The sequence below is a fragment of the Choloepus didactylus genome, chromosome 5 (genome assembly GCF_015220235.1).
Source record: "Choloepus didactylus isolate mChoDid1 chromosome 5, mChoDid1.pri, whole genome shotgun sequence".
NCBI classification, from domain to species: Eukaryota; Metazoa; Chordata; class Mammalia; order Pilosa; family Megalonychidae; genus Choloepus; species Choloepus didactylus.
This window is the reverse complement of record NC_051311.1, coordinates 128102067-128119799: the sequence shown is the minus strand read 5'-3', so window position 1 is coordinate 128119799 and position 17733 is coordinate 128102067. Positions and strand designations below refer to the sequence as shown.

Below are 17733 nucleotides of genomic sequence, written 5' to 3'. Positions count from 1 at the left end.
ATATACAGTACATTATAACATTTACTGATAAGCTTTGCTAGAATTAGATCAGAATGGTACAGTCCCCTTTACTTTGAGTTGGGCTCTTGGTTCTTCACACTATTACAATAATTGTTACCAGATAAGGGGATATAATTTAATTACTCTCTTCTCTTTAAAGTTATGTATTGTCTCTTTATACTTATAGATCAGGATTTCACTGTAATAGGCATAAGTAATATGATACATGGAAAATTATTCATTTTAATATTTGTTGAGTGCTTGGTATAGTCAAGGGATTATGCTAAGCTTTTTAAAAACAATTTTTTAAAATTTGAGACAAAGCTAATAACTGACATCTCTTTAGAGAAAATTTTATATTTAGAAGCTGACATTTTAATTTAAATACCACTATAAATGTCAAGAAAAAGCTCACACTAGGAAAATGAAAATGCAACAATTTTTACTTGTATTAGTTATTTGATAATGGCTGAAGTAAATACTTTAACATAGTTATCACTGGATTTTTTATTTTAATAGTATTAGAGGTAACTGCTCAAAAAATCTTTATTTTCTTGTTTCAACAAAGAATGGCAATATATTTTGGTATATGAGACCTAGCGTACAAGCTTCAACTTTGATTAAATGTATCAAATTTACACAAAGCCAAATGTATGAAAGGGGATCTTTTAAAAAAAACTTTATTTGAGAAAGGAAGAGACTTGTTATAACAGAAGGCAAGAAAGGAAACATACAAACAATATATTTACAACACAAAACAAGAGATCACCTTCAAGGGTGCAAATTATAATAAATACAGTAGATTTTAAAAGTAAGAGACATTTATCAATTAGATCTAAGATTAAGTCCAGCTTTCCTTTCCACTGGTTCCAGGTAGTTTCTTTAAAGTCAAAGACTCAAATTCAACAATTAAAGTCCACCAACTCCACTGATGAAGCTCTCTCCAATGACATTATAAAAAATAGTTTTGTGTGTGATTACATATCTTTTAAGTAATATTGTACAAAAGTCTGCTCAGCCACATGTTCCTCCCCAAATAAAATGTATTTTAAAAGATGCACTATCCCTTTTTTATGAGATTGAAAAAAGACTGAAGAAAAACGAATATTTATAATATGGAAAAAGATACAATTTTATCTTAGGGATGCCATATTATTAATGCAATTGACAAATAAGTCATTTTAATTTGAAGGAATATATTAACCAAAATATATTGGTGATAGGGAGTGATGCCTATTACAGCTATTAGTCAAATTATCAGAAGGACGTTCATTATATGGAAAAGTTTTAAACTTTTAAGCTTCTAATTATGTTAACTTAATTTGAATGGAGTCTTTTTAAAAAAGGATAATGTATCTTTAGCAGTCACATTTTTAAGAAATATTTTTTAAAGTTGCAGCAAAATGTAAACAACACGTGCCAATAACATACAGTTGAATAATGTCTACATTTGGCAAAACCACTCTATCTCCTTTGAAACAGGATACTGTACCTTAAAATACCTCAGATTTAGAAATATAAATATTTTAATAGAAAAAAACTCACAAAGATTCTAGGTCAATTTGGATTACCCATATTAAAGGGGTCTTAATACAATGAACCTTTAACTAGCTTAACAAAAGTAAACCTATAAAACAAGGTAAAAATATCAAAAGGGAATATGAAGGAAATGTTTCAGTGAAAAGCTTCCTTAACAATTTCCCTACTTGTGGTGTTATTTTCTTAGACAATAAATCAATTCATAGAGTGCCCTTTAAAAACAGAAAGAGTAAAACACTATCCTCAGCTTTTTTTTTCCCCTACATTCCTCAGTTCATGAATCATTTGGACTTCCTGTTTCCACAAGGCATTTCCTGTTTAGCCTCACAAAATCACTTTTCTGTAGAACAGCAGGAACCTGACAAAGAATTGACTAAAATAAACATTGTCTTCAGTTGCCTTTAAAGTTGTTTGAATTTCATAACATCAAAGGACATAGTCCTTATGAAGGTGCATTATGTACAAGTAGATTCTTTTGTTTAACCTAACTTCCCTAATTTTTTATTTGCCAAAATATTATGTTATATGCTGTGTCTTTACAGAATTATACTTAAGAGATCCTAGTGATAATGATCGTAAATGTGACAGATCTTCTTCTTTAAAAGTGATTTTTTACTTAATATCAGAAAATAATCATACTTGAGTATGTTTTCTGCAATTGTAGATACACTATAGTATCTGATTGGACCACAGAACTGTACACTATTTCTTGTCAACATTTGCATCTGCTTCATTTGATTTTTTTTCAATAAACAGTGTCATCAAATAACACAAGATTAAAGTAAAACGAGCAGTGCAACCTGAGACATAATAGAATATTTAAAATAGTTCTGCAATTTGCATGTAGAAATTTAAAATCACCTCTTTTCCTAGTATTTGCAGTTGCAATCTATACCCAAACCTACGGCTACTGGCATTTTAATCAGTACATTTCTACCAAAGAAAAAAGAGAGAGGAAGGAAGGGCAGACTACCTTTAACAGTGTTCAAGACTGTGTTATGATACAATATGTACAGTGATATGAAAATTGCACTCGGCATGTCCAAAAAAATCAAGAACTAATAGAATGCTTCATTGATCAGACTGGGAAACTATGTCCAGCAGTGGCTGATCTCAACAAATAAACTAAAACCAACAGTGAGCTCATTTTCCTTAGAAGTAATTGGTATGACAGGTGTTGGAACAATATAAAGCCTATTCATCACTTGTATACTTATGTCGCATAATTTTAGTGTAACAAGTATTTGCTTGCCAGTCGCGTTTCGATGAAACCTTGACATCTACGCAGAGATCTGTATGTATAAAGAGATCTCTATATAGATGTATACATATATCTGTCTAAGATGCCTTAAACACTAAAAGCAAATCATCCAGAGCTATAATCTGATAGGAAATGACATCCATTTACCAAAACCTGCAATGCATTTTATGTTCAGATAATGACTTTAATTACAAATCCTGGAGCTAAATCTTTGCCTATTACCTGTTGCATAAAAGCAGCCTGCTCCCCAGATTCCATTTCCTGGATCTGAGCATCTTCATCACTGTCCACTGGTTCCTCTTTGACCTTCACAGCCCCAACTTGTCCCAGTGTGTCATCCACACAAGCACTGCTGTCGCTCCTAGTGCTGTTGCCACTAGAGGGCGCTCTGTCTTCCTGCATCGCCTGGTCCCCCTGAAGCTCTTCCTCTGCTTCCTCGAGGTGACTGCCTGGTTGCTTCAGTTGTTCAATAGATTTCGAAAGCAGCTAGAAGAGAGTGTTCAGGGGTTCAAAATTCAATAGATCTTGGTGGTAACAGAGAAGCAAAATACACTTTGATTTCTAATGACTTACTTCCATACAATCTGATTTCTAATCACTAAATGTCAATTTCAGAAAGAACTTGACTGCAACAAGGTTCCTCAGTAATGCTAAATCTGAAGATGTCTCATCATTTCTATTCAGTATTGGTGTGGTAGGCAAGGATTAGGTCTTTAATGGTTTTTTAATGGATTTTTTTTAATGCTCTTAGAAAATGGGAGGAAAAGTAAATAATGAACTTTTTCCTTAGAAACCATGAAACTTTCATAAGAACAGGTTTTACTGAGTAAATTTAATACAAATAAACCTGGGAATAATACTTTCCCCAAAAGATTAAAGGTTGTAATGAAAAACTTCCTCAATCTCATTTCTCAATGAAGGTTAATCACCACAAAAGCGAGAGCACAAATGCTGATAGTCCTTCTTGTTTATCTAATTTTCTTATATCTATGAAGTCAATGATAAAGCACTTTCTTATATTCACTTGTAACTCCCAGAAATACTGCCACTTTAGAAAGGTACAGGATTTTAAAAAAATTTTACAATACTAAAAATGTTTTATAAATATACCCACATGGAAATCAAATAGGAAGGAAATAGAAAATTATCTTTTAATTTGAAAAATCATTATTTAGACCTTTTACTTATTTTTTAATTAAATAATACTTTATCATCAGATGTGCATGAACTAATTTTTAATGATTAAAAAGATGACTGACACCTTTCTGTATACAGTTATATTTCACAATAAGGAAATAACTGACATTGTGGAACTGTAACCCATAACATTCTTTGAAATTTGCTCTCTACTTGTTAAATCATACTTTGAAAGTTATCACTTTTCTGCATACAAGTTATATTTCACAATAAAAAAAATTTTTTTTAAAAAGTGACTGACAGTATACCTAACTTAAACAGCAAATTACCATAGTACAAAACCCAATATATGACACTGGGAAAAATTGTCAAGACAACTTCATCTCACATAGATCTTTTATTTGACAATTGCACTATTGACTGATCATCTACAGCCCTTGAACTGTGTTTTGAAGAGCAGTTAGAATTTTCTGCTGAGTCAGTGTCTATCTAAGCAACATGCCAATTGACAAAACTAGCAGTACATTTACAAACACCACCACTAAAGTTATGAATATAGATCTTTCAACGTAAACTACAGGTTTACCTCCCACTCTCACCTGACTAGATTCTTAAAATTAAACACATGCTTTAAAGTTTGAATACCTGGTACTCAATCTTACAAGGACACCCTAATGTCTTTAGACTTATGGACTCTCTTTCAATTCACACATCAAATAGCCCTGCAAATGCTAACAAAGCCATCGATAACCTTTAACTGCAGTGTAGGTAAAATTAGCAGGAGTTTTCATTAATTTGTTCAACAAATATTCACTGAGTGCCAACTATGTTTAAGATAGTAAGTGAAGCATTGGGGAAATAGCCATTGCCTTGCTTTCATGGAACTTATAGTTTAGTGTGTTAGAAAGGCATAAAATACATAAATAAACTTTCTTATTTTCAGGTACAGTGAATGTTTCAAAGGAAGAAACACAGAGTGTTATAGAAGTCCCAGGCTTAAGAATAGGAAATGTTAAGGGAGGTTTTATTGAGGATGTGATGTGTTTAGACTGAGACATGAATCCTGCAAGATGAAAATGAGTTAGGTGGATGTGTGAGAGAGGTGTGGGCAGAAGTGGACATAAGGGTGGAAAGCATTCCTGGAAGAAGGCACAGTGTGTGGAGACCTGGACTGGAAAAGAACCAAGTGCATCTGAGCAACAAAAAGAAGGCCACTGGTATTTGAGGACAGGAAGTAAGGGGAAGAATGCTGGAGTGTGACATTGGAGAGGGTGACACAGTTTATAACTTATTTGGGTAGAGAATGAAAATCTAGAAAAATAAAATATATCACAGGATGATTTACACATAAGACCTAAACATCTCCCTAAACCTAAGTCAGACATGATTAAGCTAAGGGAACATATATCTGTCAAAACACTTATCACAATAGAGAAAACAAATTTAAATATTCATTTTCTTTGTGCCTATAAGCTAACTTCTACTGTTCCTGGGAAGCATAGGGTGACCCTTCATCACAGCACACTGGAAATGTCTTTAAGTAATTTTTAGATAGCTATTTGCAGGACTTATTTACCAATTACAGATGCTAATCAGATCTTCCTGTCTTAAAAATGTAATACTTGCCACACTGCAGAGATTATGGAGAAAAGGGTCAATATAATTATCCTGAGCTTTTGACTAAACAATTTTAGCATCCTTTTTAGCATCTCTGTTAGCGAAAGAACAGGCTCAACACACCAACACCATAGAAAACAAACGGGCTTTTAAATGAAAAGTTGTATGTTGTCTGAGTTTTTGGCCAGCATGCCAGAGAGAATAATTTTGGGTGTCAAACACTCACATGGTCTAGAGAAAGAGACCTTCAGTCCTGTTGATTAGGCAACCCTTACGTCTACCACTCAGCTTTAGACCACTTACAAATGCAGGCAAGGGGATCTTGTTGGGAGAAGAGATTTATCTGAGAAGAGATTAGCTAGGTGAGGGAAGCTCCAAGAGTCCATCAGAAAGACTATTTTCAAGGGGTCTGCTGAGAATTCATCTTCTGGATGGATGCTCACTAAGAAGAAGAAACTCTTCTCACATTACCAGAGCTCAAGTAGGAAGCAAGTTAATGGGAGCTTGCTTATCTGAACCAGTGGGCCAAGGACACTTGTGAGTCAAGCAGACACCACAGAGAGGAATTCAAAAGATCCTGTACCCAGGAGCCTCTGTGAGGACAGCAGCACAGAAAAAACAACTGCATGGTGCAATGGCCAGAGGACAGGAGCTGAGGGCTAGGCATGAAAGGTCAGCCAGAGAGCACATGGCCAGTGTCCAGGAAATGCAGTGTCTGGAGTCCCTACTCTGGTGGTTGACTTTACACCTTAGAGGGCTTCTATATGCTTGACAGTACAGGGAGTATTCAATAACCAAGAAGAAACTACAAACACCACCTGCTAAGTAAAAAGGCTTTTCTGTTCCTGTTCATCTTCCCTCTATTTCCACTTTCAAAATGGCCTACCTCTAAGTTCCTTGACCTCCTAACCTCCAATAATCTTATCTTCCACTCTAACTCAGCTTCCAACATCAGAATCAAACCCTTGACTTGGTTTTTATTGATAACCTAGATCTCACTTTCAAACATCACTCTTTTCTTCTCACTCATACCCAAGAGTTTCTGAACCCTACCACGGCCTCCACTCTAGCTGTGGTCCTCCAACCATCTGAACCTACCATATTCTCACTGCCCAAAGCCCCTCTCAGTTCCTCACTCCCCTCCTTGCTGGACTAGGTTCCAGAGCCCATCATTAAAGACCACTCCCTTGCATAGGCCTTCAACTCCTCTGCCCATTTAAATCTGGATTTTACTGGACAGGTAAAACTTCTGACTTTGTTTAATACTAAATTTCTGCCAAACCTAAGAAGCTGAATGTAACAAACAAGCAAGTTACAGTCATACTGGCTGTCTATCTTTAAATTCATGATTATAACCTTCAAATGGGCTCTCAGTGCTGCCTGGCAATCCCACTACATTTCTCTAGCTAATTCTCAATGACTATTTCATACCTTTTACTCTCCCCTAAATCCTTTCATATTCTGCCTCCTCCTCACTCTCCACTTATGACTTTGCTACATATTTAATTGAAAAATAGAAGCATCTGAAGAGGAACTGAACATCCTGCCACCACCCTATTTACCAAGCTGTCCCCTTCACCCTTCCTCCTGTTACAACAGATGAAATGTCTGTACTTCAATGGTCAACTTGCCTGCTTATACCCTGGATCCCATCCTCTCCTGCAATTATCTACTCTGTCCTACATCATATATTTTTCCTCTCTGATGGAATATTCTGCTTTGTACCTTTTCAGTAATATCATCTGTTACTCCCTTGACCTCCCTCCCACCCACACCCACCTTTACGCTGGTCACCTTCACAGTAAAACTCCTTGAGTTATCCTTCGTCACTATCTTCATTTCTCTTCTCCCATTCTCTTTAGATTCTGTGCCAAGCATTCATCATCGCTCTTTGACAAAAATCTCTCTTGTCAAGATTAGCGACTGCACAGATACCAAATCCAATGGCTATTTAAGTAGGATATTTATAGGTTTAAGTGTGGAAGAAACATTTTAGAAAAATAAATAAGATAAAACTGGGTAAGGGGGAAGGACTTCCAGAAACCGTGGTGGAGTAGGGACTTGCAGTTCTCAATCCTCCTCCAAAAACAGCTAGAGGACAGGCAGAAAGCATGAAACAACTCTTCTCGGGCTCCTGGGGCCAGAGGAGCATTGTATAGCACCCAGGAAAGACTAGGATGAAGACGCTGAGAAACCACCATAAAGAACTGTGAGTAAAGCGCTCAGTGGCGACTGCCAGTGTCCAACCCCAACTCTCGAGGCTATCAGCCTTGGGTCTGGTTTCTGGCTGGCTGCTGTTGAGGAGAGGGACATGGAGGCCCTCTTCCCCCAAAATGGGGAGGGGGAAGTGGCACAACTGAGTACTTATCAAGGTTTTTGATTGGCAAAGTGAGATCACTGGGTCCCAGCTTTGAGCTGTGGTTTTAACTCACGCCATACAGGGACTACAGGCAATTGGATTGAAATAAGGGTAAATAAAGGGGGTGGAAGTTCAAAGAAACAGGCCTCCTCAGGGTTGATGGGGAAAGTTTGCTGAAGAGCACTATTTACTGGGAAGGCCAGGAAAGCTTAGGGGAGTCATTAAGGACCCTCCTGACCTTCTCCTCAGGACATTTTGGAACTGTTCTGTACCCCCTTTTGGCCAGGAAATACTGATTTGGGAAGTCCTCTCTGGGTGAACCTTCTCCCAGAAGTCACCCTCCAGGCAAAAGCAGCTAGTGGCAATGAAAGGACAGTTAACAACAACAACTATAGGGGCAAAACAAAAACAATCAAAACACATCAAGATTCTCAGAAAAGGAAAAGAGGAAAGGAAACTTTCTCCTGGGGGTGAAACAATTGCATAAACAGTACAATCTTAAAAACTGTACTGCATAAACCAGAATAAAACCATCAAAATCATCAGATGCCTAGATATCAGCAAAAAATTACAAGCAATATTAAAAAACAGGAAGACATGGCTCATTAAATGGAATGAATTAAAACTTTGGAGGAGACATAGAATTTGGAATAACTAATCAAAGATATTCAAAAAATATCCTAAATAAATTCAAGGTGTTTAAGTGAAATATGGCTAAAGAGATAAAGGGTATTATGAACACATGGTACGAACATAAAGAATTTGAAAGTAAAATAAGCAAAACAGAACTTATGTGAATGCAAGGAACAAAAGAAGACATTTAAAAATACACCAGAAGCATACAGCAGAAGATGTGAACAGGGAGAAGAAAGAATCAGTGAATTAGAAGACAGGACAATTGAAATCTCACAAACAGAAGAAAAGAAAAAAGAATGGAAAAAATTGAGCAGGATCCCAGGATATTGAATGACACTAAGAAGCACAGAAACATATGTGTCATGGGTGTCCCAGAAGGAGAACAGCAGGGAAATGGGGCACACAGAATATCTGAGGACATAATGGCTGGAAATTTTCCAACTCTTATGAAAGACATAAATATACCCATATAAGTGCAATGTACTCCAAACAGAATAAATCCTAAAAGACCTACTCCAAGACACATACTAAAGAAAGTCAAATGCCAAAGACAAAGAGAGAATCCAGAAAACAGCAAGAGAAAAGTGATTCATCACATAGAAGGGAACTGCAATAAGAATAAATGCTAATTTTTTATGGAGGTAAGATGGCAGTGGCATGATATATTTAAGGTACTAAAAGAGAAAAATCTGCAGCCAAGAATTCTTTATACAGAAAAACTGTCCTTCAAAAATGAGGGTTAAAGTAGTCACAGATAAACAGAAACTGAGAATTTGTCAAAAAGAGACGAGCCCTATAAGAAATACTAAAGGGAGTTCTGCAGGATGAATGGAAAAGACAAGAGAAAGGTTTGGAGGAGAGTGTAGAAATTAAGATTATAAGCAAGGGTAACTAAAAGGTTAAAAAGAGAGGCAAAAATAACATGACATATGAAAACTAAAGGATAAAAAGGAAGTTAAGTATTGCCTTTACAGTAATAACACTGAATGTTAATGGCATAAACTCCACAATAAAAAAAACAAATACTGGCAGAATGGATAAAATAGTGTGATCCATTTTTTTGCTCTCTTCCAGAGACTCACCTTAGACCCAAGGACAAAAATCAGTTGAAAGCAAAAGGTTGGAAGAAGATATTCAGTGTAAAGGAAAAAGATATTCAGTGTAAACAGTAACCAAAAGAGGGCTAAGTTAGGTATACTAATATTGGACAAAATAACTTTACATGCAAAACTGTTGTAAGAGACAAGAAGGACACTATATATTAATAAAAGGAGAAATCCACCAAGAATAAGTAACAATCATAAATATTCACCTAACCAGGATGCCCCAAAATACATGAGGCAGTCAATGTCCAAACTGAAGGGAAGAATATATGTATCCACAGTAACAGTCTGAGAGTTCAATACACCACTCTCATCAATAGACAGAACACCTAGAAGAGGACCAATAAGGAAACAGACAACTTGAACAATATAATAAATGAACTAGACCTATCAGACATATATAGAACATTATACCCCAAAACAGCATAACATACATTCTTCTCAAGTGCTCATGGCTCACTCTCCAGGATAGATCACATGTTGGGCCACAAAACAAGACTCAAAGAATTTAAAAATATTGAAATTACACAGAGAACTTTCTCTTACCGTAATAGAATTAAGCCAGAAATTAGTAACAGACAGAGAATTGGATACTTAACAAATATATGGAGGTTAAACAGCACACTCTTAAACAATCTGTGGGTCAAAGAAGAAACTGCAAGAGAAATTAGTAAATATCTTGAGATAAATGGAAACAAGAACACAACGTATCAAAATTTATGGGATGTAGTGAAAGCAATCCTGAGAAGGAAATTTATAGCCATAAACACCTACATTAAAAAAGAAGAAACAGCTAAAATCAAAGATCAAACAAGAAATTAATCCTAAAGCAAGCAGAAGAAAATAAACAACAAAGATCAGAGCAGAAACAAATGAAATTGAGAATAAGAAAAACAATAGAGATTTAACACAGCTGAAAGTTGGTTCTTTGAGAGGATCAATAAAATTAATAACCCCTTAGTTAGACTGATGAAGAAAAAAGAAAATTCAAATAAATAAAATCAGAAATGAGAGGGGGGCATTACTAGTAACCTCACAGAAAAAAAAGGATTATAACATGAACAACGGCTATGAATAACTGTAGGCCAACAAACTAGATAATTTAGATGAAACAGACAACTTTCTAGAATAGCATGAGCAACCAACTTGACTCAAGAAGAAACAGAAGACCTCAACAAACCAATCATAAGTAAAGAGACTGAATCAGTCATCAAAAACCTCCCAAAACAGAAAAGTCCAGGACCAGATGGTGTCACATGTGTATGTCTACCAAGCATTCAAGAAATAATTAGTACCAATCCTGTTCAAACTCTTTAAAAAAGCTGAAGAGGAGGGAAAGCTACCTAACTCATTCTATGAAGCCAACATCACCCTAATACCAAAGCCAGACAAAGATACTACAAGAGAATAAAATTATAGACCAATTTCTCTAATTAATATAGATAAGCAAAAATCTTCAACAAATTACTTGCAAATTGAATCCACAGCACTTTAAGGAATTATACAATACGATCTAGTGTGTATTATCCCAGGTATGCAAGGACTATCAATTAATGTAATACAACACATTAACAAATCAAAGGGGGGGAAAACACATGATCGTCTTGAATGATGCAGAAAATGCAGTTGACAAAACCCAGTATACCTCCTTAATAAAAACACTTGAAAGTATAGGAATAGAAAGAAACTTTCTCAACATGATTAAAGGCATGTATAAAAAACCCACAGCTAACATCGTATTCAATGGTTAGAGACTGAAAGCTTTCTCTCTCAGATTTGGAAAAAGCAAGGATGCCCACTCTCACCATGGTTATTCAACATTGAGGCAGGAGTTCTTAGCTAGAGCAGTTAGGCAAGAAAAAGAAATAAAAGGCATCTGAATTGGAAAGGAAGAAGTCAAACATTCACTATTTGCAGATGACATAATCCTATATATAAAAAGCCCTGAAAAATCTACAACAAAGTTGCTAAAGTTAATAAGTGAGTTCAGCAAAGTGGCAGGTTACAAGATTAACAGGAAAATTAGTAGTGTTTCTATAAACTATAATGAGCAATTGGAGGAGGAAATCAAGAAGAAAATTCCATTTTCAATAGCAACTAAAAGTTAATACATAGGAATAAATTTAATCAAGTATGTAAAGGACGTGTACACAGCAAATTAAAAACACTGCTTAATTATTCACAATTGCCAAGAGATGGAAACAACCCAAATGTCCTTCAACAGATGAGTGGATAAAGAAAATGTGTATATACACACGATGGAATACGACGTGGCAGTAAGAAGGAACAATGTCGTGAAACATATGACAACATGGATAAATCTTGAAGACATAATGCTGAGCGAAATAAGCCAGGCACAAAAAGAGAAAAATTATATGCTACCACTAATGTGAACTTTGAAAAATGTAAAACAAATGGTTTATAATGTAGAATGTAGGGGAACTAGCAATAGAGAGCAATTAAGGAAGGGGGAACAATAATCCAAGAAGAACAGATAAGCTATAGTGGGTAAATTTAATGTTCTGGGAATGCCCAGGAATGACTATGGTCTGTTAATTTCTGATGGGTATAGTAGGAACAAGTTCACAGAAATGTTGCTATATTAGGTTACTTTCTTGGGGTAGAGTAGGAACATGTTGGAAGTAAACTAGTTATCTTAGGTTAGTTGTCTTTTTCTTACTCCCTTGTTATGGTCTCTTTGAAATGTTCTTTTATTGTATGTTTTTTTTAATTTTTTTAGTTTTCATACAGTTGATTTAGGAAAAAAAAAGTTAAAAAAAAAAAAAAAACAAGGAAAAAAATATGTACAGCCCCCTTGAGGAGCTGGTGGAGAATGCTGGGGTATTGGCCTGCCCTACCTCGATGGTTGCTAACATGCCCACAGACATAGGGGACTGGTGGTTTGATGGATTGAGCCCTCTACCATGGAATTTGCCCTTGGGAAGACTGTTGCTGCAAAGGAGAAGCTAGGCCTCCCTATAATTGTGCCTAAGAGCCTCCTCCTGAGTGCCTCTCTGTTGCTCAGATGTGGCCCTCTCTCTCTAGCTAAGCCAACTTGAAAGGTGAAATCACTGCCCTCCCCCGTACGTGGGATCAGACATCCAGGGGAGTGAATCTCCCTGGCAACGTGGAATATGACTCCTGGGGAAGAATGCAGACCCGGCATCGTGGGATGGAGAACATCTACTTGACCAAAAGGAGGATGTGAAAGGAAATGAAATAAGCTTCAGTGGCACAGAGATTCCAAAAGGAGCCGAGAGGTCACTCTGGTGGGCACTCTTACGCACAATATAGACAACCCTTTTTAGGTTCTAATGAATTGGGGTAGCTGGTGGTAGATACCTGGAACTATCAAACTACAACCCAGAACCCATGAATCTTGAAGACGATTGTATAAAAATGTGGCTTATGAGGGGGGACAGTGGGATTGGGGGGGCCATGGGGATCACACTCCCCTTTGTCTAGTTTGTGGATGGATGAGTGGAAAGGTGGGGGAAGGAAACAAACAAACAGACAGACAAGGGCTCCCAGTGTTCTTTTTTACTTTAGTTGCTCTTTTTCACTTTAATTATTATTCTGGTTATTTTTGTGTGTGTGGTAATGAGGGGTGTCAGGGATTGATTTTGGTGATGAATGTACAACTATGCAATGTTACTGTGAACAATCGAATGTACGATTTGTTTTGTATGACTGTGTGGTATGTGAATATATCTCAATAAAATGAATATTAAAAACAAAGACATAAAAAAAACACTGCTTAAAGAAATCAAAGAAGCACTAAATAAATGGAAGAACTTTCTGGTTTCATGGATTGGAAGACTAAATATCGTTAAGAAGTCATTTCTATCCAAATTGATTAACAGATTCAATGCAATGCCAATCCAGGTTCCAACAGCCTACTTTACAAGAATGGAAAAGGCAATTATCAAATTTACTTGGTAGGATAAGGGACCCTGAATAGCCAAATACTTCTTGAAAAAGAAATGCAAATCAAAACCAGAATGGAATATCATTTCACACCTTCTAGAATGGCCACTATTTAAACACACACACACACACACACACACACACACACACACACACAGAAAGCTACTTATTCACTGCTGGTGGGAATGCAATATGGTGCAGCCACTGTGGAATACAGTCTGGCAGTTCCTCAGGAAGCTAAGAATAGAGTTGCCACATGATCTGGCAATCCTGCTGCTAAGTATATAACCAGAAGAACTGAAAGCAGGAACTTGAACAGATATCTGCACAGCAATGTTCATAGTGGCACTACTCACAATTTCCAAACGATGGAAGCAACCCCAGAGTCTATCAACTGATAAATGGATTAACAAAATGTGGCATATACATACAATGGAATTATTATTCAACCGTAAGAAGGAATGAAGTTCTGTTGCATACATGCGACAACATGGATGAACCTTGAGGACCCTATGTTGAATTAAATATACCAGACACAAAAGGACAAATACAGAATGATCTCACCGTAGCAACTAATAATAGGAACTAATAATAATAAGCAAACTCATGGAATTAGAATCTAGAAAATAGGTTGCCAGGGGATAGAATGGGGAGTAGGGAAGAGGGAGCTGATGTTTAATTTGAGCAAAATTTCTATTTAGGTTGGCTGCAGATGTTGGAAATAAGTAGGGGTGATGGTAGCACATTACTGCAAATGTGATTAACAGTGCAGAATTATGTTGGTGAATGTAGTTGAGAGGGTAAGTTTTGGGTTGTCTATGTTGGGACTGTATAACACAGTGAACCCTGTTGTGGATGATGGACTGTAGCTAATGGTAGAAATATAAGAATGTTCTTTCATGAATTATAACTAACATTATAATTAGGGTGGTATATAGGAAAACATACACCTGATGTATACTATGGACTATAGCAAACAGTTACACTTTAATATTCTTTCATCAATTGTAACAAAGGCACCACATTAATGCAAAGTGTCAACAATAGGGAAAAGTAATGAAAATGTTCTGAACACTGATTGTGGTGATGAAGGTACATCTCTGTGATCATACTAAAAGCCACTGATTATACACGTTGGATGGACTGTATGGTATGTGAACATATCTCAATAAAACTGCTTAAAAAAAAAATGAAACCATAACATCTTTAAGAGATTGACATCACTAGTGTTGGGGTTGCCAAAGACCAGACAAACTGTTTGAGTCTTAATTTACTGGAATACAATTTCCCATAGACAGCAAATAAGTCAAAGAAAATCTCCAATAGTGACAGAATCCCAATTTTTCACAGAAAATTGAAAAAATAGAAAAATTTCTGAATTATGATGTATTATATTTTTGAGGTCACTGAAGTAACCAGGAATCACATCACTTATAAATTTGATCAGTAGTTACAACCTTACTGACACAGATACATATATATGAAACTGGGTATAACAATTTTCAGTGTGCGATGCAGAAACAATGCTTTTGCTCCAACCGTGCTTCTGGCTTCATCTATACTTCTGATGTACAAAATGAAACATGAGAGAGAAAAAAAGCCAGAATGAATAATGCTGTGATCACTAGACAAGAAAGCCAAATGGCAAAAATGATCTTATTCTAACAGCAGAATTCCTTAATGGTTTGTAAAAGAAACTTTACTGGACATAAAACAGTAACTTATGAGTCAAATCATAGAGACACAAAATATTGGAGTTGGAACATTTCTAATAACATTCTTCAAACCCGTGTTTGCCCAAGGGAAGCCAAGTCTTCTCCAAGATCACAAAACAAATTTGTGATTATTTTAAAAATAAGGAAAAAGAGCAGGAGCCTAGAACTTTTTATACCTCCCACTCCAAATTCTCTTCTGACAACTGAATTAGCATCAGCAGTTATAATCTCTCCCCTGAGCTCCAGATTTGCAGATTCAGCTGCTTACTTAACTTCTCCACTTGGACACAGAATATCTAACAGGTATCTTAAACTTTAAATAGTGCAAAGATAAACTTTATTTCCATTTCAGTCAAGGGTGTTGCTCACCCAATCTTTTTCATCTGAGTATATAGCAATACTTAAGTGAGCAAGCCAAAATCCTAGAATGTATCCTAATTTTTCTCTCACTCATATTTTCTATTCAATCTCTTAGCAACCCTTGGCATCTCCACAGCTACCACTGTAGTCCTAAATACCACCTTTTTCTGCCTAACTACCAAAAGAACCTACAGATTAGGCTTCCCATTTGCTCTCTTGGCCTCTAATAGTACATTCTCCTAGAGAAGTTCTAATAATTATTACTATTAACATAAGCTAGATAAATAAATTATATTGCTTCTTTACTTAATCCTCCAATGGCTTTCCATTATGCTTAGAATAAAATTCAAACCTCTTACCATAATGAACGCCTTTCTCTGACCTAGCCCCACCTACTTATCTGAACTTATCTAGTACCTCTTCCTCTTTCCTTCATGTACTTCAATTACACCACCCTTCTGGCTGTCCCATGAACACGCTAAGCGTGTTCTCACCACAGGGACTTTGTATATGCTGTGTTCTCTTCACACGTCAGGACTTTACATGCCTGACTGGCTCCTCCTTATCACCAATATTTCACCTCCATTAATATCTCTTTAACACATTTTCTTTATAATCCTTAACACAGTTTTATATTTATTGCTACATTTGTTTGTGATACTAATGGTTTATCATCCTCTACTATAATATAAATTTCATGAGAGCATGAGCTTGATGTAGATCATCATTTTAGATTCCTACTACCTAAAATATTGCATGGCACGTAGTTGGAGCTTTGTAAACATCTGAAAACTTAATGCTTAGTTGCAATGCTTTGACACTTTTCCTCCCAGATTATGAAGCAAATGTCAATGCCTACATGAACAATAACTACCAATTTTTCTCCATCTCTGGAATAAAATGTGGTCTTTCTGAAATTTCAAACATATGAAACAGATAAATGCGACCCCTGGTAGCCACATTGAAAAACATAAATGTATAGAAGGAGTTAACCTAATACTTCTCATTTTGGGCTTTTGACTAAAGTGGTTTCTGTTTAAATGGCCAAATTTTTCAGAGTGGAAAAATTAGCAAGTAACATCTGAGGAAAATGTGCAAACAAAGCTCCTAGGAAAATTCTGCCTGCCAGGTTTGACATATTTCAGATTTTGAAAATAAAATGTTAATGCTATTTGCTAGTTTCTGATTATTTATTAGTAAAGTACATATTCTGATAATGTTCTTTTCTGTATATTTTAGAACTACACATATGACCATTAAAAAGATGGTATGGGCTAACTACTTTCTAATTGGTCCTGTTGCTGAGTGGCCCCAGATGCAGGGAGAGAAGTCTGCTTACTCTCAGTGGGGTAGCAGGGTCTCTCTCTGGTTGAACATCTGGAGGTGATCCCCCAGCAAAGTCAAGCTATTGCCTTCCTGGCTAGAAAACACAAGACAAACATCTGTGTGACAGATACATGTGTAAGCCTCTGTGAATCACTGCTGAAGAGCCATCTGTAAAACACACCGGGTGCCATTTGTCTGACATCAGGTGAGTTACTCTGGTGGGGAACCCAGCTGAGATAGAGACGACGGCGGCTGCACAGCTTCTCCTGCTTCTTTTATCTGTGCTCTGACTCATCTGTCAGTATGTCTATTTTTCATGCTACTGTACAGCAATTGTGCAGAACCCTAAGAATGCTACAGGCAGCCTATGGCCAAACTCTCAAAAATACTCTACAGGCAAGACAGCATGAAAACTGACTGAACTTCTAACACTTGTAAATACTGCAACTAAATTCTTCAATTCTTATTAATCTCTAATAGGGTCCTAATAGCAAGTCCACAATTTCAATATTTTACATTCCACGTTATCACATATTCAATAGGCAAATAATGTGAAATTCATTAAATTACATTACAAAGCTGTATTGCTAATCTTTACACATTAGGAAATTAAGCTCATATTGGTGTAATTTACACTGTTTGATACAAGTCAATGTAAGAATAAGAGCTTTAAATAAAATATCCTTAAAATCTACAATTTTGATTTTCCCACAGACATCCTTTATGACCCCAGATATCTTCAGATACAGAATT

General features: G+C 36.2%; 1 protein-coding gene across 18 annotated transcripts in view; it reads right to left on the bottom strand.

Moving 5' to 3' along the window:
• Window positions 1-17733, bottom strand: part of HDAC9 (histone deacetylase 9) — a 996855-nt gene that overhangs the window by 379375 nt on the left and 599747 nt on the right. For 13 of the 18 annotated variants that reach the window (XM_037836851.1, XM_037836858.1, XM_037836849.1 and 10 more), the window contains one exon: window positions 3023-3286. The exons of 1 other annotated variant lie outside the window; for it this stretch is intronic. In XM_037836851.1, coding sequence (XP_037692779.1) covers window positions 3023-3286 — 264 coding nt within the window. Of the gene's footprint in view, window positions 1-664; window positions 3287-17733 lie in introns of those variants that run through there. 4 more of the 18 variants (XM_037836862.1, XM_037836865.1, XM_037836864.1 and 1 more) reach the window with 1 other exon arrangement.